Source organism: Clarias gariepinus, chromosome 25, assembly GCF_024256425.1.
Source record: "Clarias gariepinus isolate MV-2021 ecotype Netherlands chromosome 25, CGAR_prim_01v2, whole genome shotgun sequence".
Classification (NCBI taxonomy): domain Eukaryota; kingdom Metazoa; phylum Chordata; class Actinopteri; order Siluriformes; family Clariidae; genus Clarias; species Clarias gariepinus.
In genome coordinates, this window is record NC_071124.1 from 15,208,409 (window position 1) to 15,233,336 (window position 24,928).

The following is a 24,928-nucleotide window of genomic DNA, read 5'->3' on the forward strand; positions in this document are numbered from 1 at the left end:
CTACACTGATATATATATATTAACTATTAACAAGAGATCTTTATGAACTCTGGGAAATGTAACTGTTTTATAGTCTGGGTCATTTTGATCAGATTTTCCATTTTTCCGGTGTAAAAAACAAACAAACAAAAAAAAAAACCCTGAAAATAGGAAACATTGATTTTTCCTATTTTTTTTTTTTTTTAATGGTGTAGAATTCTTGATCAGTTTAGTCAGTTAAACACATTACAAACTTTTATCATAAATCAGGATTCGAGGAGGAAAACAGTATTCTGCCTGATATGCATTATATGGTCAAAAGTAAATGAACATCCAACCATCCCATGCATATATATATTGCATTTCCAAATAAAAAAAGGACGAAATAAATAAATAAATAAATAAATAAATAAATAGCACTTGCTAAGATTTCTTTGAGCCAGGTATTATCACAGCACACAATGTGGCGATCAGTTCACGTGTGAAAATTATTCCCCATAGTCATTCTACACATTCAGGTGGGCAGCTGACTTCATTTCATTGCCACAGACCTGTCCAACTGAGGCAACCCCAGATCATAACACTGCCTTTAGAGGCTTGCATGATGGGTGCATCGCTTCATGAGCTTCCCTGTTTACCCTGACACGCCTTACACGGACCATTGCTCTGGAATAGGGTCAATCTGTACTTATTACACCACATGGACCTTTTCCATTGCTCAAAAGGCTATTCTTTTTGCTCCTCAACAAATTGTGTCTATTTTTTTTTTTCTGATTAGATTAGTTTTTTTATGGCCATACAACTGTTTAGTTCCAATTCTATGAGTTCTCATCATATTGTGTGTGTGTGTGTGTGGAGATGCTCTTACTTTCACTATTAAACCTACTGCAATTTTTTTTTATCATGCAACTTCACCAAGTATTTAATCGATGTTTAATTTTTTTTTCTGACCACATTTCTTCCAAACAGTTGACAGTTCAGCACTATCCTTCCAGGTTTTAATAATGTGTTGAAGGGTTCTTTACACAATTCCAGTCACTTCGAATCTCTCTAATTGTTTTCTTTAGTTGATGCCCGCCAAAAATTTGACCCTTCTGAGACAGCAAGTTTTTTTGGCCAAGAGGTATAGTATCCATTTTTGTAGAATGTTTTTGTATGCTGTATCCTTAATATAGGAACTCTGCAGATTTTGATTATTATTATTCTAAACAATAATAAAAAAAGAAAAAACACCACTTTTTTGGGGAAAAAAAAAACAAAAAAACGTTGAACTACCTTTTCAGTGTAGAACTGTCAGGAGTTTCATTCATTCGTTCTCTCAGTGGTCCTTCCTGGTGTCATTGCGAGGAATAAATGATGGGTGTGTATTGTATCCTACCACCGAGGTCAAGGCTTTCACACAGCTTTAAGTGAAGCTTAGTGAATCAAAGAAAGCTCAGCTGATGTGTATAACCAGCAGGATTGCTGCATTTAGGCTGGAGAGGACATATTGTCTCGGAATCAGAGAAAGAAAGAGTGGAATGCTTTCTTCAAAGCCAATGTTTAACCACAGCTACAATGCAGCCATTTTTAAGTTCCTGCTGGGTTTAAAAAAATGGTTCTTTTTTTTTTTTTACTCAATGAAACGTTTCCAACATGTGGAAGAAACTGAAATGTGGAATACTTGTGTTGACATTGGATTCCCATTGGTATTATGGTCCCTAATTCGTATCATGGAAGCAGGAAGATGTGCCTCAGTAGTTCCTGTGTTGAAAGGGTCTTCACTCATCTTAGAAAATAAAATAGGAAGAATGATGCATGCTTACATTGAAGTTTTGTGTCATGGTGAATTAGGCTGATGACAAAGTAATGGAGTTTTTTTTTCTTTTTCGTTTGTGTGGGGTGTGTGATGAAATACAGATTAGATATCAGAGGCTACATGTCACAGCTCGAGACCAATGATCAGTTTTGTAATGCAAAAGCATTGTATTATCAACTGCATTTTAAAATCCTTGAGTTATTTTGTTGGATTCTGGATAACAATTAGTAATAAATGACATCGGTTTAACCATTACCATTTAAATCTTTACATGCTGGCATTGCTTTTTACAAAGCATATGTTGTTCAGTTCATTCATTCGTTTTCTAAAGGGATGAATGCTTCCTGGATGTGGTACCAGGATATATCTGGGAGAATGTGCAAATATCCACAGCCCATAACTCAACCCTGGAGGTGCCAGGCAGGAATTCGACCCACTGTACCACCATGTCACACTGCACACATTCAACATGTTCATGTCATAACTTGTGACAACTTCTACACAAGAATACACCACAGTAAATTTAACAGTAAATTTTTTATATATATATATATATATATATATATATATATATATATATATATATATATATATACATACAGTATATATATATAAATTTTAGTGTGACTATTCTACAGCATATGCTACAACAGTCTCAGACAGCGAGGACTTGACGATGCAATTGCAGGGGGAGAGGGGGAAGGTTTTAATAAACACTTTATCTAGCAGACAAAACAAACACGGGTAATCAAATACCAGAGTATCAAATAACAGACAAAAGGTCAGGAATAAATTGGACCGAGCTGAAACTGCAAACACGAGGCAAAATGAGATACGTCATACAGGAGCAAGCAATCACAAATTCAAAGGTTTGGTAACAAGTTCACAAGAGCGTGTACTTTGAGCCTCAGGTGTGTGTCATTAGTATTCCTGTAAGCCACAATGAATTTATTAAGGAATTGTAGTTCTTCTCCGTCATGCCTGTATGTTAAATTATCACCATCGGAAAAGGGGGCAAAGTTCTGACACGCTCAACTTCGTAACACCTTCTGCACCACAGCCAAGATGCGCATCAGTGATGGAACAGATGAGTGCGTGTTGTATGGTTTAAGTATATATTGGGCAACTCCATGCAAAGGTACAGGTCATTTATAGCAAGTGAATAAAAAATACTGTAGGCACAATTCATAGAATCCTACCAAATCATACAGATACACTAAAGGTACGAGGGGGGTATCAAAACGTTTCGAGATTTGTGCGCCATAGATCTGGTTTCAAATGTCCAAATGTCACATCCACAATGCTGGAACCACCTTATGTACAGTATACAGTATATGAATTTTATATCTTTGTCGTGAAAGAAGGTCTCTGGAACATATCAGTAACTACCCAAAAAGTCCTGAGACTGTGTTTTCTTATGCTGGCACCGTAACCATTTGTTTAATTCCATGACAGGAAGCCTCACTACTTCCCTCAACAATGCCCAAAATGTAGGCAAGTCTGCTTACGAAGGCATCAGCCTGGCAGCTGAGAGCTGAACTGGGCAAGCCACTCAGGTTCCTTCCCAAGATTATGACAACTTCTCTGCAGCCTGACATGTTGACTCTACAAGAGATGTCAAAACAACTGGCAGTGATAGACTTGACAGCGTCCTGAAAAGACTGGGTTGAATAAAAGGACGTACTGTATGCCCAAATTCTGGAGCTTGTGGAAAAGTGCCTAAGGGAGGGATGGTGGGCTTACTGGGAGCCAATAAAGTAGGATATAGGGACTCATTTTGAGAAGTCACTACTTGGAATTACTAGGGCTGCTTAAAGGAAGAAAAGCGATCATGTCCATCCTAAAACTTGGCAAAGGGGCTATAGATGGCTTCAGATCAAGATGGAAGATCTGTTGGCAAATGCTGCTGGGATGCAATCTGTGGTCTGATCTATCCCAGCTGGGTCAACTAAAGGAGGACGTTTGATGTTGTAGACTTATAACACCGGTTGACCTCAGACCTTTTATTATACTTTTATTGTACATTGGTACAATACTTGTTTCATTTTAGCACATTGAACAAATACATCAAATGTGTAAAATCTTTTTCCCCCCATTTTTCATCCTAATCACAAGGCTAAATGTCGTGTGTGTGTGTGTGTGTTTGTGTGTGTGGGCATGTATACTTTGATAGTTGAAAGGCTTTTCACTTGATGACTCAGAGACAGAAAGCAAGAAACGATACCCAACAATAAAGCCATCTGTTAGAGAAACTGACTTTGCACCTCTCTGAGAAACTAAAGCATAAAATGACAGATAAATAATAAACCATTGTGTAGGTGCCAAAGGGAAAGACAGACCAAGATGCAATGGGACAGAATAAGGATCTGGGGAAAGGCACAATGCACTGTTACTGAGAATAAATAAGATACAGTAAATAGAAATACAAAAAAAAAAAAAAAAACAATAATGGGAATAAATAGACCAATTAATGTAAAAGCAATGAGCTCAAACATAGCACTCTGTTAAACAGCAAAAACAGTAGAGCGCTGGCATCAGTAGTGTCACAGACGGCCCACACCCAGGAGATGGAACAGGTGAGCTCAATGGGCATCACGCCCAGATATGCCAAGAGCTATATTTGTCAAATTTGCAGTGCGAACGTACTGATCTGGGATCTGTGTTTTATAACCTAAAGAAATACAGCAAGAACATAGCAGATTGGAATTGTGAATGTTTTACCATTTAATTGAGTTATGATTGAATTTACTTATAACTTATTTGTCAGGTCTTTTTTTTTCAAAGCTGCTTAAAACTGAGGCAAAATATAGTCAAGTAGAGAATGCTAAGCAGTTCAGATATGTGTTTTTATGAGTAAAATGACAAGGTGTTTCAACAAAGCAAATAAAGCAATGACACTTTATAATATATGGTATATATAATGAGTAACGAGCAACTGGGGATGGGGCAGGAATACATGCTGGATGAGGCACCAGTCCATTGGAAAGCATGAAGCACACACATGAACAAGTAGTGTTGAATAAACATAAACAATTCCACCTAGTCACATTTTTTTTTTTTTTTTTTTGGAGGTCCATGGGAACCCAGGGGAAACACAAAAAAGAATATTCACACAAGGGACCCTGGAGCTGTTAGGCAGCAACACTATCTGCTGTGCTGGTAGACTTCCTTCAGGTTTTCAACAGGTTTTTTACTGTATCTGTAGACGTTACTTTCTCCAATTCCCTATTGGTCTGAACCTACTGTATGTTTGGTCCATGCTCTTGCTAAAAGCTGATTTTTTTCCAAGTCTAAACCTTTAAGCAAAGGTAAACGTGATTTAGTCTGAACTATTTTGGCAGTTTTTTTTTTTCTTTAAATAAAAGACTCCGAAAGAGCTCCTGAAACACTAGTCGCAAAACAGCTTCAAGGCATCGAAGATTGCTAGTAGGTTTAACATTATGTTTTAGTTACTAGACGCATTAGGTTTAAACTTATCATTAACAGTAAAATAGATTACTGGCTATACAAAGTAAACTGGTCAGATGGTGTATAAAGCACAGACAAGTAGAGTTGAATAAGCATAAACAATTCCACCCAGTCAATTATTATTATTATTATTTTTTTTTTGGAGGTCCATGGGAACCCAGGGGAAACACAAAACAGAATGTCCACACAAGGGACCCTGGAGCTGTAAGGCAGTAACACTATTAATGAGAGCGAGCTACCATTAGGAATGGTGAATGGGTATGCTTTTTTTTGCCCTTACTCAACTGTTTTTGAGTAGGGTCTTCAAAACAGCTTCAGTCCTCCTTGGAATTTTATCATGAGCTGAGAGATGAGACAATATTTCAGGAATGAAAGCCTGTCATTCCATAAGGTATTCAATTAATCTACCCTGCTGTGACATTGACGTCTCTAGGCTCCTCCCCACCAGCCGACACACCACCTGTTCCAGGGATCCCATCGCCTCACATCTCCTGTAAGCCATTTCTCATACACTCATCTTTAAACTCACCAACATCAGCAAAACATCACTCATGCAAAGTCTTCAAAATATTTAAGCAGCCCCATGCTACTCCAGAAAAAACTGCAGTGCTGAGAGGACACTAATTCCCTGCAGTTGACAAATAGTCTTTTATTAATGTGTCCTGGCATGCTTGCTGTCCATCTGTATCTTACAATAATGTATCATGTATACATTACGTTTTTTAATATTAAATATTCATATATTGACTATTAAAAACAGTATATTTAAGTTGAAAAAATATATAAAATAACCTTAAGCTTAAGAATTTCACCCCTAAATTGAGTATTTTTGTCCAAATTTGGTGAATGGGGTAGAAATTTTATTTTTAAGGAACGAATAAATAGGTGAACATAAGCATAAATTGAAAGGATTAAAAAAAAAATAATAATAATGATTCTTGATTAGTGATGCTCTACCAGGCATTTACTGCAACTGTCTTTATGTACTACTTGTTTATGGTCTGTTTTCCCTTCAGCAAATGAAATGCAAGTGTAATTTATGCTGAACTAGCAACTCAGGACTTATTTAATTATTTATGTTTTTAAATCTATAAAGTGTCACAGTGCATAAATGGAAACTCAGGACTTTTTTAAAAGCTAAGAAGTGGAATGTTCTCTAATGGCCAAGTTGGCCAATGCAGAACATTCCACTTCTTAGCTTTTAAAAAAGTCCTGTGTTTCCATTTATGCATGCTTCAGTTTTATGTATATTTGCACTGTGACATGCGCCCCAATGAGTTTTAAAACATTTAGCTGACTGTGATAATAATTATTAGACAATAGAGAGCTGTATAGTTTAGAAGCCATCTTTCTGCTTTTGTCAGCACTCATATCACTAATTAATAAAAGGAATTTGAATACCTGCTACACATGCTCACAACATAAAATGAGATGGTGTGCTTTAGACCATAAGCAGTATCTTCCATTCCCCATCTTGTCCCATTATTCTGGTACAAGCTGATGTTGTCAGATGTTTGTCTCATCAGTCCATAAGGTGTTGATCCAGAACTGTTGGTTCAGGCTTTATTTATTTATCATTATAAAGAAAACTCTAATCTGGTTTTCTTGTTCTTAAGCTGTATTAATGGTATTAATAGAAATTGAATTAAGTTTAAATAAAATCTTGTGGTAAACCCTCCTAATTCGGGAGTATTTGTATCATATACCAAAATTGTGGTCTTTAAAAAGCACTATGATTCCTACACAATTTGCATTTAGACTAAAGCTGTTAGAGCTGTTAAGATTGTCGACATATTTATTGTGTAGTTAAAATTTTACGCCCTGGCACACAGCTACAGTAAAATTTGTCAGTGTCCAAATATTTTTGGACTTACTGTTAAGTATGTAGTGTTTGGTGCACTGTTTTACCACTTACTCCAGGTGGTGTGCTGCATGTGGCTCTGAGAAGCTACATTTTGTGAGACCCGTGCTACCATTGGTTTCCTTAACAGCTGTTAAGTTTATGGGGACATTATCAACTATCATCTATAAGAAAATCACGAGGGGACAATGTTAACACTATAAAGTGCACCTACAGTACTGTAGTGTCATAAAATGGCAGCACAATTCTTATTTATTAAAGGTTTTTGCAGTGCTAATCAGGGTATACGGCTCCTGTAAAAAAGCAGCTATAATGGATCCGTCACAATGTTTCAGAACTAGGTCACATGTATTGGCAGCATGTTAGGCATGTTTTTTCCTTATAAATAGGCGGGTTGTATGGCAAAAATTTGGATCGTTCATACAATTCAATTCAGGGTACAAGTACTCACTATATGCTAATGGCCATTACAGTGACCTCAACCCAACTGAAAACCCATTGGAGACAGATGTGTTGGACAAAAAATTAATAAAATAAGAGAATATGTTTCTGGAAGAAATGGTGTTCATGCTTCTAGTACAGTTATAGAGAACTCAATATATACCATCAATATGAAGATGTGGGGGAGCTCACGGTAGCCCACAACCTTACTACAACACTTGTGTTGTTTTGTTTTTTTCTTCTATTAGTAATTTATAGCAAATCTGATACTAATTTCTATTTGGGTGGCTAGTTGTTTCTCTTGAAACAGTAAATCACAAATGGTGTCTAATTTGCATTGAAATTATAATTTTTCTTTCACAATTTATATACAGCACCAGTCAAAAGTTTTTTAACCAGTTTGGATTTTTTTTCCTCATTCTGGAACAATGCTGGAAATTTTCAAACTATAAAATAACTAAAAAGTAAAAAACTAAAAAGTATAGATTTTAAGAAATTTAAGTAACAACAACAGTCTTTTTTTGTATTTAACCTTCACTGTAATTTTATTTTTTACTGACCTTCTATCTCCTTGTTCTTGAGAGGCTAAGACAAAATAAGAATTTCATTGTATCTAGGTATATACTGTATGACCAAAAAAAAAAAAAAAAAAAAATTATGAATCTTGTTATTTTAAGACACAGAGGTCAGCTGTTTTAAAATATTTCTTGCAAGAAAAATATTGTCAAGTGTATTTTCAAAACCCATTAAGCTTTATGATGGACCTGGCTCTTTCCATGAAAGCAAGAGTTTGGTAATTTAGAGTAACCAACATCAAAGTCAAATTACCAGCACCTTGGATTAGAGCTGTTTTGAAGGCTTTACAGGCATGCACATCTCAATATCAAGTGTCCAAAGAAGATTATTGCATATTTTGGATGCAGCATTGTTTTACAATGTAGAAAGAAATAAAAAAAAAAGGTGTGTCCAAACTTTTGACTGGTAGTGTATGAATAGGATTATTTGATCATGATTCTACTACTTTAAATGGCCAAAGAAAGTTAGGAATGAGGTACAATGCAGTATTCATGAAAGAAATCACTGGCATACAGTAATATTTTTCCAGAACCTTTTTTATTAGGACACAATAAAAGGGTTATTGTTCATATTGTCCTATGGTTTGTGGTCCAATAAAGTAAAATGCAATCTTCCTCAATTATCAAAATGCACTCATTCCTAAATTCGTTTCAAGCACATTTACAAAAGAAATAGGCTACTTGAAACATAATTAAAACTAAGAGATTGTCCTGGACAAATTTATAAACAAGATGACTTTATAATTTAAAGCTTGACTGATTTAAATGGCTTTAATTAATGTGATTTTATGCACGAGGTAAGATATCAAGTTTAGATATATTATTTAATTTAACAAATTTGATCAATGTCAATTCATATTATGGGCTTAAAAAAAAGAAAAAACTGAAAACAACCCTTTTTATAAAAAAAAGAAAAAAAGATGTCTTTCAAAGATGATGTGTTCCTGCCTACTGAACATGCTACATGTTTTTTATTTATTATACTTTTTTATTCTGTCCAGGAAAAAAGCTACTGTATGTTATTATAGTCAGATATCTGGGGGTTTTAATAAAGGTTTTGTGAAGGTTTGGTCGAATTTCAAATGTTGCTGATAGCAAAAAGTATAATGATAACTGACAACAGTCACTTATATTAATAATAAGCAATCAGTATGTGTCATCTACAGTATGCTTTGCAGGCAGGTGACACAAAAACTACACCGTCATCTACAGTATATTTAATTAGGGCAAAACACCTTATACTGACACCTCACAATAAGATAAAGTTAATTACTTCATTAGTTAATGTTTATGGTTGCAGATAAACTGAGGTTCAGTTTTGCTGTTTGCCCACCAGTTTGCCATTTTCACCCTGTGATATTTACCTCTTATAGTTATTTTTGTTGTTGTTGTTGCATTCTTTATGCAAGTAAGCTATGCTGTGAATGTGCTTGATAATTTACAGGTGACACGTGCTCACCATGCATATGTAAATATCAAGAAACCTTACATTAACCTTTTTATTCTATAAATCATAAACAAACATATTTAATAAACGTTGTACTCTTATGAAGGAAATGACCAAATGAGTGTGACTCAGACATTTTTTAAAATTGTATAATGTATATAATTAACAAGTATTTTTTTCCAGGAACATAAAACAGCAAACTGACAAGTTGGCATCAATTTTTTTTTTTTGACACATCATGAACACAAACCATATTGGTGTTTATTGGAACACAAAAAGGGAAATTGAAACACAAAACAATAAAGCATACTGTATATCAGAATATGTTTTAAAATCTTTTTTTTTCTTGTTTTAATTTCATTTCACCAACATTATCCATCTTTAACAATGCAAGTGGTTAGGGCCCAAATTGGTTGAACAGGCATTTATGTGCTAGTGATCAGAATCAGCTGAACCCCTCCTCAGACTTCCTTCTAAATATGACATGCAATGATTTATCCTGCTTTTCTGAAGAAAAAAAAGTGTATACATTTTCCATTACCCAGTATCCATGACATTATTCTGCCATGTGTCCCAGTGTGTGCTACTGTCTCCTTTAGTCCTTTACAATGTTGATAACGTGGTTTATCGGCTGAATATGTACAGCATACTAGTCGAAATGCCATGCAAACATAAGGGTTATGATAACCAAAAATTCAATCCTTCCTGCATATAACTATGTTCAGCCAATAAACTTATTATAATGTTCTCCTTTTATATTGGACCCCATTATCCACAATGCTATCGGTTAAGTTCCTGTCTTTGCTTCTGTCCAATTTTCACTGGGTTCAATAATACACATTTTTAAAAAATCTGAACCCAATGGATAAACCACTTTATCACTGATGCTCCGCTACAGATCGTCAAACAAGTCGTGCGGCGGTTGCTGTGTTACTTAAAAGGTCAACATACTGTATATGTTACAAAAAGTGCAGTTTTAAAAAAAGGGGTAAAAAGCTGTAAGAAAAGAAGAATTGAGACGAAAGCTACAGAGAGTTGTGCAAATAAATGTACTTTCTTTTTTTCTATTTATTTTTGTTTGTTTGAATTTGGAATGTGTCTGCTAGGACAAGAGATGACTAGTGGAGGAGAAAAGGGGTGTCCCAGCATGCAGCTTCATCCATCCTAAGCACATCATTACTACATGCTGCGCTAACTGCAGTGTGCTACAATCCGAACACAATCGAGTTCTGTAGTGATGTCATCGGTCTGCGCCCTTATTACTCATTTTTCGAACAGGGGTAGTCTGTTCCAGGGACTGAAAGATGAGCATTCAGGTTTTCACTCTCTATCACACACACTCTGACACTCTGACACACTCTCTTGTCCTAGCACATGTATCTGAATATTTATTACCAAGACACACACACACACACACACACACACGCACACACTTCTGAATACCCACCTGTCCACAAGCATTTCACCATCCAAAATGCTCAGCCTCCATTTCAATACAATTTTTATATACATCACCTTCTACCGAGTGCCATTCATAGACTTGCATGATCATTAGGGATCACCAACGTTGCATTGAAATCATTTAGTAACCATGGTTACAAAAAAGCCAACATTTCCTAAGTCCACAGAGATTTGGGAGGGAATTATATCCATTCCTAATTACTGAAACTCTTATTGAAGTATAGTCAAGTGTTTATTACACCTTACAAATGCTTATAATAAAAAACTAAATCAGAAAAGATGTAAAAATTTGATTAGATTGGGAGACTATCATATAGGTTCAAATACACCTTGTGTGAACAGATAAACCTTTTCAGAAATATTGTCCCTTTTTATAATATTGTGCTGGTGTGTGAACTTCAAAGCCAAAATATTGCTCTTCGCGTCGCCAAACGTATGCGTGTTAATGTTTTTTTGCGCTTTATTCATAACTATGGTACATATAGGTAGTGTTTTATGCAAGCCTGAGCCTTAAAGCTGCAATAAAAAAAAAAAACAGACAATGATTAATAAAAGCATGAAAGGGTGAGTGAGTGTGTGTGTGTGTGTGTGTGCAAAATAAATGGTTATTTAGGAGTAAAATGGTCTAAAAGTCTTAAATGGTTTAAAATGGTCTACTGCAGGATTATTTTAATTATCAGGAAAGTCTAAAACATCCCTCCGTACTGTTTTTGAAAAGCACATGGTGCGACCTATATGCTGATTTCCAGACTGGATTTCAGGATTAGAGAAGTTTCGGTGGTAATAAATAGATTCATCTAAAATTCGAATTTTTTGACTGAGAAGAAACAAGATATTTCTGCAGGTCTTATGGCACAGGACTTCAAATACATACTTAAATCCATACCTAGAGAATCATTCATTCGTTCTCGAATGCACAACAATTTCCCCCAGAGAATATCTAGACGTGCAGGTATTCCAAACAGACATAAAGAACAGAAGTAAGAGAATATTGTGTGTATTGACAAAGAGGACCATTCTTTTCCACATTTTGATATTGTTTGTATGTTTCATATGCTTGTTACGATATTATTTTTGGCAACGTAACTGCCCCCACCCCTCCTCAGTTCATCCCCATCCCATACTAAGTCCTGATTGGCTGAAACACCAATTATCGCCTGAGCAGCGCTGTGGCCAGTGAGAGCAGGTAAAGGGCGTAGCAAGGGAGGAGCCGTCTTCCGTCACTTTTCACTTCGGTTTTCTTCACAGGTGGATTGGGATAGACTTTCGGCCTGCCTGTGCTGCGGACCATAATCTGCTGGTTGTGAAAACACTGATCATCGTTGCACATTCCACTCCCAGAGCCACTGACATCATCACCTGCGTAAAACAAATTAAATTAAAATACAATAAAAAAACACTATTTTTTCAAAATAATTAGTAAAATAGCATCAAAATGTTCCAGCTACTATGAGCAGTTGGTTTTATTTATCAATTAAAATCTCCCCTTTATCTCTAAACTGCTGCGCTACTATATTTTCCAGAATGTATATTCATATCTACATAGAAATAGCATACACGAGCTGTATCAGTCAGGGTTTAGTCCTCATCACAGCACAGAGACAGCACCTGTTAAAGTAGTAAATGACCTTCTATAGGCCTCTGATCAGGGTTGCGTCACTATACTTGTGTTACTCGACCTCAGTGCAGCTTTTAACACCATTGATCAAAGTATTCTCCCTGACAGATTAGAAAATGTAGTAGGAATTCGGGGAACAGTCCTCTCCTGGCTTAGATTCTATTTAACTGATCGTTATCAGTTCTTTTTTCAAATAGTGACTATTCTGCATGTTCTCAAGTAGAATTAAAAAAAATTCCACAGGGTTCAGTTTTAGGCCAGCTGCTTTTTTCTCTTTACGAGCTTCCTCAGGGCAACATAACAAGTAAGCATGGTATTAGTTTTCGTTGTTATGCTGATGACACAGTTATATGTCACAGCAAAAGCAGATAAGAAAAACCAGCTTAATAAAGTTGAGCAATATGTTAAGGAAATAAAAGAATGGATGTTTAAAAAAAAATCAGTATTATATAATAGGTAACTCTGACCAAGCAATTTAATTGGACATGAGGCATTCCATGAGTGCTGATCCCAGCACTGGGATGTTTAATTATTTGCATCACTATGCGTCAAAGGTGTTTTAACATCATTAGCCCCTCCACCAGTAATCTCCTCCAGTGATGTGTGCTTAAACTCCAGAGCAAATATTTAGCTAAGGCTATACTTAAGTGGAGACATAAACATAAACTTCAGAGATTTACAGGACTGTCCACTGGCCATCACCTCCATAGTTTATTCTCCTCACCTTTTTTTAAAAAAAATATATAAAAAATACATACATAGTACCGGTAAGAATTTAGGATCTCTTGTACTGAATATCAGCAAGACTGATATTTTTGACTGCATTAAAGCCATGCTGATATTCAATACAAAAGAACCCCAGGATCCCTCTTATGTGATATTGCTTAATTATAACTTTTCATTATTGCTTAAGTACATTTTCCCCAAGATCTTTTTTATAAGGGACACTTTAAACACAGGACCAGCAAAAAACCAAGATTCCAGCTGGTGTGCTACTGTTCACACTCTGCACCAGTGAAGTGTGCTTCAGTACAAAGCTGCTGGCCCTGATGGTTATATGCAAGTTATATGCAATAAAAGTTGCTAAAGTCAACCTGTCCATAGCCCTTTTAAGCAGACTTCCAAAACAGCCTTTCTTTGTATTAGTGCGAACAACACTATTGACTTGTCTTCAAACCCAAGTATTTTGACAGGCTGATCCTTTGCCATCTAAAATCCTTCCAACAAGTCAACACCATCACCAAGTCACTCCATTATATTCTGACCCACCGGACAAAAGGAAATTCAATGTCTGGATTCTATTTATTGACCTCCGTTCAACCTTAACACTGTTAACCTTTACAAGCTAAGTTGCCAGCTTTCTGACCCTGGCATTAGCATCTACATTTGTAATCTAACCTCAGGCTTCCTCACTAACAGTCTTTAAGATTTGACAATCACATGTCTTGCATTCTTGTACTGAATACCTATTAAGGCTGTGTAGCCTTCCCCTCTTTTCTCTGTTCACCCATGACTGCATACCTGTTTATGACCCGAACTGAGGTATTCACAGTGGTAAGACTACAGAAATGAGGTCAAGCACATGGCAATGTGATGTACTGTACTGACAACAATCTGCCCTTCAACTCTCAGAACACCAAAAAGCTACTTCTAGACCAAGCACACAAGAAGCAACACACACAAACACACTCCTATCTATATTATTTCTTCTTATGATGACAATGGAAAGGCTTGATTTGCAACATTTCCCACCTGTACTGTAACAATAGACTGCTTATTCCTCACCTATCTGGGAAACTTTACACGAGCCTCCGGTGTCATACTCCAGCAGCAAGCGAAGAAACAGCTCGCCTCTGAAATCAACTTAATAACTCCTGACAATAACTGCTAATCCCTCATCCTATTAATTTACACATCATTACTTTTGCACTGTTTCCTCTGCATGGCTTATTTTCCAGTATAAATAACATGCCATTTGCACATATCCCATTCTACTGTAATTTTCTTTGACCTCATTGTCTTAACTTTGTACTGTACATGTACTTAGCTCAGTGAAAGCTCAATCTAATCTATTTCAAATTTAATTTCTGGAAATTCTAATGTGGGATTCCTGTATCAATTCAAATATATAAATATGTGTGTTTCAAATAATAGTTCTTCATTCTGTTTTTTTTTTGGTATTGCTAAAACTGCATAAATACATGCCTTTTTTCATAAAAAAATATTGACCCATTAATCCCTCACAATAATAATAATAATAATAATAATAATAATTATTATTATTATTATTATTATTATTATATTTATTCATTTTCTACACTATTTATCCTGTACAGGGTTGCGGGGGGCCTGAAGACTAAGAAAGGAGATTGAGCATGAGGATGCCATCCCATCGCAGTTTCACACACAAACTCACACACACTAGAGGCAGATTGGGAACGCCAATTAGGCTAATCTGCATGTTTTTGGACTGTGGAATGAACCAAGTACCTGGGGAAACCAACCAAGCACAGGAAGAAGACACAAACCCAATGCAGACAGGTCTGAGGCAGGAACTGAACTCTCAATCCCTGAGGGGTGTGAGGCCACAGTGCCAACCACTACGATACTGTGCCTCATAATAATAATAAAATAATAATAATAATAATAATTAGCATATTATAATACTTATTATAATAATTGGCAAAAATTCAGCTTTTGTAGAGGTCTGCACACGGGCACCTCTAAATGTTTTTCTTTTTCTTTTTGGATGCATTTTTATTAAATAGAGTAACTGCACTGTTAAAAAAAATGCTGTTGTTCATCTGATGTTGTATTTGCTTAATACTATGACTATGACTTATACTTTTTATGTTTTTACACAAAAGCATATAGGATTTCAAGAGGGTGCACTAAATTTTAACATAAATATAATTTAACTATAATTTGTTTTTCCTGTGCTTCGTATAAAAAAAATCTAAAATATGCAATATTTCGCAAAAGCAAATGTATTATAAATGTAATGTTGCACAGCACAACTAAAATGTTTGTTTTCATAATGTGCTGTATACAGGATGAGTCAGGCATGACCTGTTTGACCATGAGATGTTCAATAGATTCACATATTAATGTAGAAAATAATTAGATTTTCTGAAGCATTTTAATGACTATATTTCAAGGTAGTTAGAGTGGGTTGGGATATGCACAATGCTGTTTTTTTAAAGGAAATAAAGGTTTTATTAATGTTTCAAGGTTGCCGTGAGGGACACTTTACCGATGTACAGTACATTATGCAAAGGCTAAAGGTAACTCTAAAAGATACAGACAGATCAACAGGTCTTATATGAGACACCGTACAAAGCTAGTCATCATGGAAGAAAGAAAAACTCCATCCAAATGACATTCCTAAAGACTTCCAAGATATTCAAAAGGTTCTCAGATCTGATAATACTTATAATATTTATTACTTTTATCTGCAATACTAATTCTACACTATTACAGTGCATGCAATATTTAGTCCTTCCTCAATAAATATAGTTGTACATGTGTGTGCATGCTTACTGGCATCCTGGAATTCCACGTCATTGCCGTTGATGGCGTTTTTTATTCGGCTCGTCATGATTTTGAGCTGCATGATCTGTTGTCTTATGGTCATGTCTGGTTTGGTGATGTCAATCTCCACTTCAGGGTTGTTTATCTGGTTGGCCAGACCATCTCCCATTACATCTGGGAGATACCTAACACATACAACATTGTCAGTTTTTTATGTTCTATAAGCAGTGAATTTCCTATTGCTTTTAAAATATATAAAGTTGCTCTGTTCATGAGGATGTACCTGTCTATGGCCATTCCATTCCAGCATTTGTTCTCATCACCGCTTTTTGCCTCTCGGTCCACGCACAGCTTATTGGGCAAATTAATCCAGTATTGCATCATGTTCCTTATCTTGCGGGAGATATCTGATAACTGAAGGAAACAGAGTGAACTAAATCTCGGGCTGTTCAGAAGTAAAGTAGTGTTCTACACATTCTAGTCTGTCTTTTATGCTATACCTATCGATGTGATTATACTGTACACAACATCATAGTTGACACCAGAAATACACACCAGTTTTTCCACATCTGCTGCCGAAGTGCTGCTGACATCCTCTGCTACGGTTTTGCCTCTCTTTTTCGGCTCCTCTGGACTAAGGTTTTCTTGAGGTGTACCGCATGCCTGGAACACCTAACAAACCAAAGACACAATGGAGGAAGAGTTTCAGTCAGGCACTTGCAGATTTCAAAACGATACATAACAGTTTATTTTTTAAATATTAACAGATTCCTAAAAAAAATATATCATTATATTATCAGTAGATTAAAATTATTCAGCCAATGTTTTGGACAGTGCTGAATGAACGTTTTCGCACCCTGTTTTTTACATTTTATGTTTCACACTCCTCTTAAAATAGATTAAAATTCTTTATTTCTTATCATTCTACACACAATATTCCACAATTACAAAGGGGTTTTGTAATAAGGTGCTTCCTAATCCTACCGATGCCCTTGAGATGATACTACAACTTGATTGGAGTCCACCTGTGCCTAACTGAAGTCTCTGGACATACTTAGGAAAGGCACACACATGTCTCTATACTGTAAGGCGTCAACATAAATGCTCTATGCCAGTGTGAAAGAAAAGCCATGAGGGTGAAAGAGTTATCTGTAGACCTGTGAGACAGGATGTTAAAAGAAACAAGAACATTTTTTGCAGCCTTAAAAGTATCCAGGACGACAAGAGGCTCCATCATTCTCAAATGAAAGAGATATGAAACAGCTAACAGTCCTCCCAGATCTGGCTCCCCAACCAAACTGAGTAATCTGGGATAAATGGCCTTAGTAAGACAGATAACCAAGACCCCAAGTGTCACTATAAAAGAGGTCCTAAGATTGGAGAGCCATCACTGCAGCACTCCACCTACAGTATTAGGCCTCCATGGTAAAGTGGCAAGACAAAAGCCATTCCCCACTAAAAGGTACAGTACATGAAAGCCTACAGGGAGTTTGCTAAAAAAGCACCTAAAGGATATTTAAACCACGAGAAACCAATGAAACAACGATGGAACTATTTGGAATCAGGGAATCAGACACTGCACATCACCTTATTGACACCATCCCTACAGTCAAACATGGGTGTGGTAGCATTGTGCTGTGGGGATATTTTGCTGCAACTGGGACTAGGAGAAAGGTTAGAATAGAGGGGAAAATGGATGCAGAATAATAAAGCGCTATCCTGAGTGAAACCCTTCTCCAGAGAGCTCAGGAACTCTGGCTGCGGTGATGGTTTACACTTCAAAAAGAAAATGACCCGAAGCATATCACCAAGAAAACACAGGAGTGTTCTGCGAAAGTCCTGGAGTGGCCCAACCAGAGGACCTGAACGCAATAAAGCATCTCTGGAGAGACCTGAAAATGGCTGTGACTATCCAACCTGGTTACCCTGAATAATTCAGGCAAGAAGAAAGGAATAAACATCCAAAAAAGGAAGGTGTGCCAAGCTTGTAGTATCACATTCACAAGCAGACTTGAGGCTGTCACTGCTGCCAGGTGCTTTAACCAAATATGAAGTGATGGGTCTACTGTATATACTTATGTAAATGGGATGTTTTAGTCTTTATATTTAGTACATTAACAGAACTCTCTGAAAACATTCTTTTAGTTTGTCATTGCAGAGTATTGTGTAGAATTATGAGAAATGTAAACATATGAATCTGCATTAAGGTGAGTGTGAAACAACAACACGTGGAAATCTTTTTGTAGTTTAAGTGAGACAGATGTACCTTATACAAATTCAATCACTGTTTTAAATTTCTAAAAATATATTTTGTATTTGTTTTGTACTGCTCAGAAGGATTAAGACCTTGCTGTTGAAAGCGTTCAGGTTGTCCTGCATGTGAAGGATGGCATCGGCAATGTGCTTAGGCAGAGACATAATGGCAGCATCCACACTGTAGGGTCTGCTCAGCCGATCAGCCACTTGTAGCATAGCATCTAAACACACACACACACACACACATAGTGAGGAAAAGAGAGACAAATAAATGTATGTATAACCTTAACTACTTATGTGAGTTGTATAGCCAGGTCCATAAATTTTGGAAGAAAGATACGTTTTTGGCATTTGGTACACCAGCACATGGAATTTAAAACACAAGACATGTGTTTATAGACTTTCCGCTATAAATTAAGGGGTTTGACAAAAGTACGGCATTAACCATTCAGGAATTACAGCCATGTTCATACACATCCTCCATTTTGGAAGGCTTATAGTTCCATTTTAAATTTATTGTGGTTGTGTCCAGAGACCAAATGCCTAAAAGCTCATCTTTGTTTCCAAATGTATGGTCCTGACTTTGTATATGAGTTCTCAGCTACTCAGTCCTCACCCACCTGCAAGGTTTTTCCACTCAGTGTCCAGGTCAGCCTGATTGGCCAGACAGCCCTTCATCACGTTCCTGCAGTATGGGGCGCACGGTTTAGCCCAGGCCATTTCTCTGCAGTTAGGACAGTATGTCTGCTTCATCAGAGCACGCACACACTCCGTACTCAAAGGAACCTTACGGAGACCATGAGGGAGAGAGAAAGAGAGAGAGAGAGAGAGAGAGAGAGACATCTTAATATTTGTTCACAGTAAATTAAGCATTGCTGAATTAACACACTATTTTGTGTAGAACAGTCACAAATTAGTGGTAAGATTTATAATTGGTTGGTTCAGTTAGGCCTGAGCCAGACTTTTCTTTTTTCTTCTTTTTTTTTTTGGATGCGTGCACTCACATAAATAGAGAAATTCAACTGTGGATGTGATTTAAAACTCCAACTTCAAAACTCGACAATACAGTAAAACAACAGTTATTTTCATTATAACACATAAAAAAGCAAATAGAGTGCAGCTTGGAAAATGTCAATCTGACATTTATTGTTTAATAATACAAACGCCTTAGGTTCAGAAAAGCTTATTAAATAAGGCATTGGTAAACTCACTCACTCATGGTCTATACCGCTTTATCTTGTATTCAGGGTCACGGGGACCTGGAGCCTATCCCAGGAGGCTTAGGGCACGAGGCGGGGTACACCCTAGACAGGGTGCCAATCCATCGCAGGGCACACACACATACAACACTCACACACTCATTAACACACTACGGGTAATTTGGGAGCCGCCTTCATTAGTAAACTGGAATGTGTTAAAGCCGCCATCATCACACAATGTTTCAGATTTTCGCATCAAGTTAGTAGAACTCTTTATGTCCAAATCTGTTTCCAAGTCTTCTACCTTTAGGCTTTAATTTTAGTTATTCTGTCAAAGCCAGACCATTCAGGCCATTTAAAATCCACATAAGAAATAACACAGAACCAGAATAACATCAAGTCATCAAACCACTCCAGTGAGGATCTTTTTTATATTAGACACAGTCTGGAGTGTGTTATTCTGTTTATACCACAATGATTAAGATATAATTTATTAATGGAAAACATATCATATCTTGAAATGGGTAACAGTAAAGGATTTCTTCATACTAAGTAATAATGATAAGAATAATAATCTCTCTCAGATTTTAAGATGCAAATCACTGACACTAGACTTCTTAAATGAGCAATAATTTAAGTCTGTTTATAAATCAAAAATACCTTTTAACTAATTTTATATTTTCATATGTTAAACACAAATCTAATGTTATTTTGTATATATTAATTTTAGATCATGTGGCGCATATGCTGCACAAATCCCAGTGGATGAGCGGCTACTATAAAAACAACAGCCTATTGGAGCGAATACAGTATCAGTCAAAAGTTTGGTTACAACACAAAGATCAGCTGTTTTGGAATAGTTCTTGCAAAAACAATATTATCAAGTGCATTTGCAAAACCCTTCAAGCATCATGATGGACCTGGCTCTTCTGAAGACCTTCTTAGAAAAGAACAAAACTTACCTCTGCTGCATTTAGAGTAACCAGCCTAAAAAAAATCACCAATTATTGAGCCGTTATGAAGGATTTACGGAGCATAAATAGCAGATATATCTCAAAAATCAAATGTTCAAAGGAGATACATATTTTGTATGTCTTTAGTATTGTTAAAGTACAAATAAAAATCAGGAAAGACCATGGAATTAAAAGTGCCCAAACTTTTGACTGGTCGTGTACATTAGTATTAACCTATAATTCATGATTGAAAATATAGTTGGAAATACTGTCCAGGTTGTGCCGTTAGGCTGAAATATTAATCACTTTCTGAGGAATTGGAGTTGGGTATTCAACTGCTATATGGTATAAACCCTTTTAAAACCATTGCAGTATAAGAGCATTAATAATCTCTTCTCACTCTCTGTTGAGCTGTATGTGCACTTCTACTGCCTGATGTAATGCCAGTGGCAGATCCTGACATACTTTTACTGCTGAGGCTACTCTTGTGCCTGATTTATCCTGGCGCTCTAATTCTGTTTGGAGCTCATACACTTGGTTTGCCCTTTTTTTCCCCCACAATTCCGAGCTGATTTATGAAAATGTCCATTTTTAAGAGTGCTATACAAATAACATTTAATTGAAGCACTAGATTTGCCCAAACTCCTTTGCATTACAGAGAAAAATACATAGTATAATACAAGCACCTATAGACTCGCACATGAGTGAACAAAAGAAAAACGCATACATTTGTTGCATAGTATATGACATAATCAAAGTGAAATTTAATTGTATATAATTATACAAATTGCTCTGTGCCACACTTCAAAACCACAATCAGTGTTAAGGGGAACAAAAAAAAAAATACTTGATTTAATTTGATTGGACAAACCCCCACTTATAATGTCCTTTCTCCTTCCTAACCTGTTTTTAAAACTACAAAATTGGTTTATAATGACAGATACAGTAGCAATTTTACCCTGTTAGTAAAAGAAATTCCCTTAGCTGAAACAAACCCTTTAGTGTTTACAGGTCATTGGGAGACAAATAAACACTGTGAAAGATTTTACTTTGACACAAGTTTATTCTATCCTGTGCCAGCATAAATAGCCATGCCTATTTAAAAAAAAAAAAAAGAATTATTATTAACAAATGCCAGTTAGCATTGGGGTATTTCTAGATCTGGGCATGAACACTTTCTTGTGGAACTGGATTCCAAACTTTCTAACTGAAAGACCTCAATCCATTATGTTGGGCACAAACATTTATACTGAACACTTGCATTCCACAGGGGTGTGTGCTGAGACCACTGCACTACTGACTGCTTACTCATGACTGTGTGCCTCTGCGTAACTCTAACATGATTATCAAGTATGTGGACAATGTCGTGGCCCACAGGGAGGACATTTGTAGCCTAGCAGCATGGTGTTTTGTAAACATCCTTAATCTTAATGCCAAGAAAAACCAAAGATCTCACTTTTGATTTCAGAAAATCAAAAACCAGCAGACACTCTCATACAGTATCTTCATCAATTTAACTTAAGTGGAACAAGTACCTAGCTTCAAGCTCCTGGGTGATCACATCTCTGAGGATCTGTCCTGGCACCATAGAACTTTACCTGAAGTTAGAAAAATGTAATAGTATCTTCTTGAGGAGCCTGAGGAAAATTCATCTGTCTCTCCAGATACTGAAAAGCTTTTATCTTAGCACCATTGGTTTGGTATGGCAGCTCCACAGTATCTTAAAGGAAAGCCCTGCAAAGGGTGGTGAAAAGTGGTGAAAGTCATTGAACACCATCACCACAGTACCGTCAGGAACTCCTCCCATAAAGATCACAAACCTTTTTGACGGCTGTACATCTAAGAAAAGGTACAGAAACATTCACACCAGAATCATCAGGTTCAGGTTCTTTCCCACTACCAACCTGCCAAACTCTACACTACCACTTACACCTTATTACTCATTCCACAACTCTAATATACTGTATTTCTATTATGGACGTGATATATCAATAGTATAATATGTTTTTATACCCTAGACTTTCTTAATACACTGCCCAAAAAAAGTAACACACTACTATTTTATTGGACCATCTTTGCTTTGATTACGTTCATGGCATTGCTTAGCTAGGCTTACGCAATGTCACAACATTTATTTCCATCCAAGAGTCACATTAATTTCTCTCCAAAATATTGTATTGATGATGGGAGAGTCGGAGTGCTGCAAAAAGACTTCTCTAGCACTTTCCAAAAATACTCAATGTGGTTAAGGTCCGGACTCTGTGGTGGCCAATCCATGTGTGAAAGTAATTTCTTATGCTCCCTGAACCAAATTTGATTCTGATGAATCCTGGCATTGTCATCTTGGAATATTCTTATGCCATCAGGGAAAAAGAATCCAATGATGGAAAAACCTGGTCATTCAGTATATTCAGGTCATCAACTGATCTCATTTTTTGGGCACGTAATATTGCTTTTGGGCACATAATGTCTGTGAGACATGACCAACAGAAGCAACGCCACATCGGACAAACAAGTTCGATCCACAGAGGTCCCACGTTGTAACCCAGAGCACCTAAGGGATCTGCCACAAACGGCAAACACCCAGGAGATCCATGCTCCGAGGAGCCAGAGCCACCCTGGCGGCAATAGGCGAACCCAAACCCTACTGTAGGGGTACTGTTTTAATGTTGTGGCTAAACAGTGTGTGTATTAAAGTAACACTGTAGACATGAAAATCATCTATATTTGATTTTGGTATTCGATGGAATTAGAGTTAAGAAAAATAGATATATAATATATAAATATTTTTTTCTTTATCAAAGCCAAGAAAACATCCATAGTTGGTTCAAGAAGCAAATCTTTTTTTCTCACTAAATTGTCTTGTAATGGCTGTAATTTCCTTAGTAAAGGCACATCAGTTTCCCATCTCCACTTTAGTGCAGGATTGTGGTCATGGACAAAACAACTTCTTAGGCCTGAAAGGAGCAACCCAGGAAATTCTACAAGCTTAGAACATTCTGTACATTCTTTACTACTGATATTGATCTCTGATACTCCAACTTAGTTAACCATAGTGCTTAACTAAAGCTTCTCTAAAGTACTGTATACACATAAAGCATAGCATTAAATGGAATATTATGACTCATAAATTACTATGCAAATATAACTATTTCTTAATTGTTTAAGTTACTGGAAGTAAAAATAAATAAATAAAATTCAGACCCAGAGGTGATAATATCAATGTGGAATTTAATCCACTGTAACTTTAACAAACTGCATAGTACATTGACAGCAAGAGAAATTGAAATTCTTATTGCTTATTTGCTCATTTTTTTCTTCTCTTTAGCATCACATCAATGCCCCACACTATAGCAGAAGCTTTTGCCTGCATCAGCAGAATATATGTGAAACTGATTTTTAATGATTATTTAAATAACCTTGTTATATTTGACAGCTTTCTCTATAAATTTGGTATCTGTTTATTATATTATATTAATGATCAAAATTTTGGTTGGGAAAAAGCTGTTTTGTATATTAAATAGGACCGATTTTTATAAAAAATTCACTTTTTAGACAATTTTAAACATTTAGATGTGTCTCCATTCCATGTGTGTAGGACAGAAGGGTTAGGGTTAGGGTCTGTGATCTGCTCTGCTGCTGTCTGGAGGGGCATGGCTTAAGCGTAGCTCATTTACATAGACACTAAAATGTCACATTTGGAGGAGGAGTGAAATGAAGGGAGTCTGAGGAATGGAAACAATACATTATCTGAGGAATATTTAAGTTGGAAAATTACAGGGGTATACACACACACACACACACACACACACACACATACACACACAGTATAATGTGGAACCTTTAAAGTAACCTTTTAAATAGACCACGTAGCCCATAACTAATTTTGATTTTCTTATCAGTAAATTTCACCATACAATGCTGCCACCCCTCTAACACAGCTTGCACCTGGTATGTAAAGAAAAAAAAAAAAAAAACCTCCACTCTTCTATTACATGAACCTGTGTTTCACCTAAAGAGCTTCTTTGTCTCTGACAAGCCTGACTCATTTCAGAAACTGCCGCCTCCTAAATGTCACATCATTATAGCCATCAGCAAGAACTCATAATGAGCAAACACCGGGTATATCTTACAGGTCCCACAGAGATACCAACTATACAGGTGCCAGACACATTAATTAGATACTAGGCAGGCATAATCTCTGTTTGCATCCAGCAAAATGTCCCTTAGAGGCATGCAGACCGTGTAATACCCATGATTTACAACCGTTTTACACAGAAGGCGATGTGCGTCAGCGCCTTCTATTATGTCTGACAAAGGAACAAAAGAGCTGGTTGGCAT

The 24,928-nt window shown here is 36.5% G+C and overlaps 1 protein-coding gene across 1 annotated transcript in view; it reads right to left on the minus strand.

Moving 5' to 3' along the window:
- Positions 1-10,081: 10,081 nt before the first annotated feature.
- gpc1b (glypican 1b) overlaps positions 10,082-24,928 on the minus strand; it is a 96,351-nt gene continuing 81,504 nt past the window's right edge. Inside the window, exons 4-9 of the mRNA XM_053486462.1 lie at positions 19,056-19,221; positions 18,526-18,656; positions 16,735-16,851; positions 16,463-16,593; positions 16,189-16,364; positions 10,082-12,389 (exon numbers count right to left, since the gene is read on the minus strand). Of these exons, the coding sequence (XP_053342437.1) occupies positions 12,181-12,389; positions 16,189-16,364; positions 16,463-16,593; positions 16,735-16,851; positions 18,526-18,656; positions 19,056-19,221 (930 nt within the window). The 3' untranslated portion in view covers positions 10,082-12,180. The remainder of the gene's footprint in view (positions 12,390-16,188; positions 16,365-16,462; positions 16,594-16,734; positions 16,852-18,525; positions 18,657-19,055; positions 19,222-24,928) is intronic.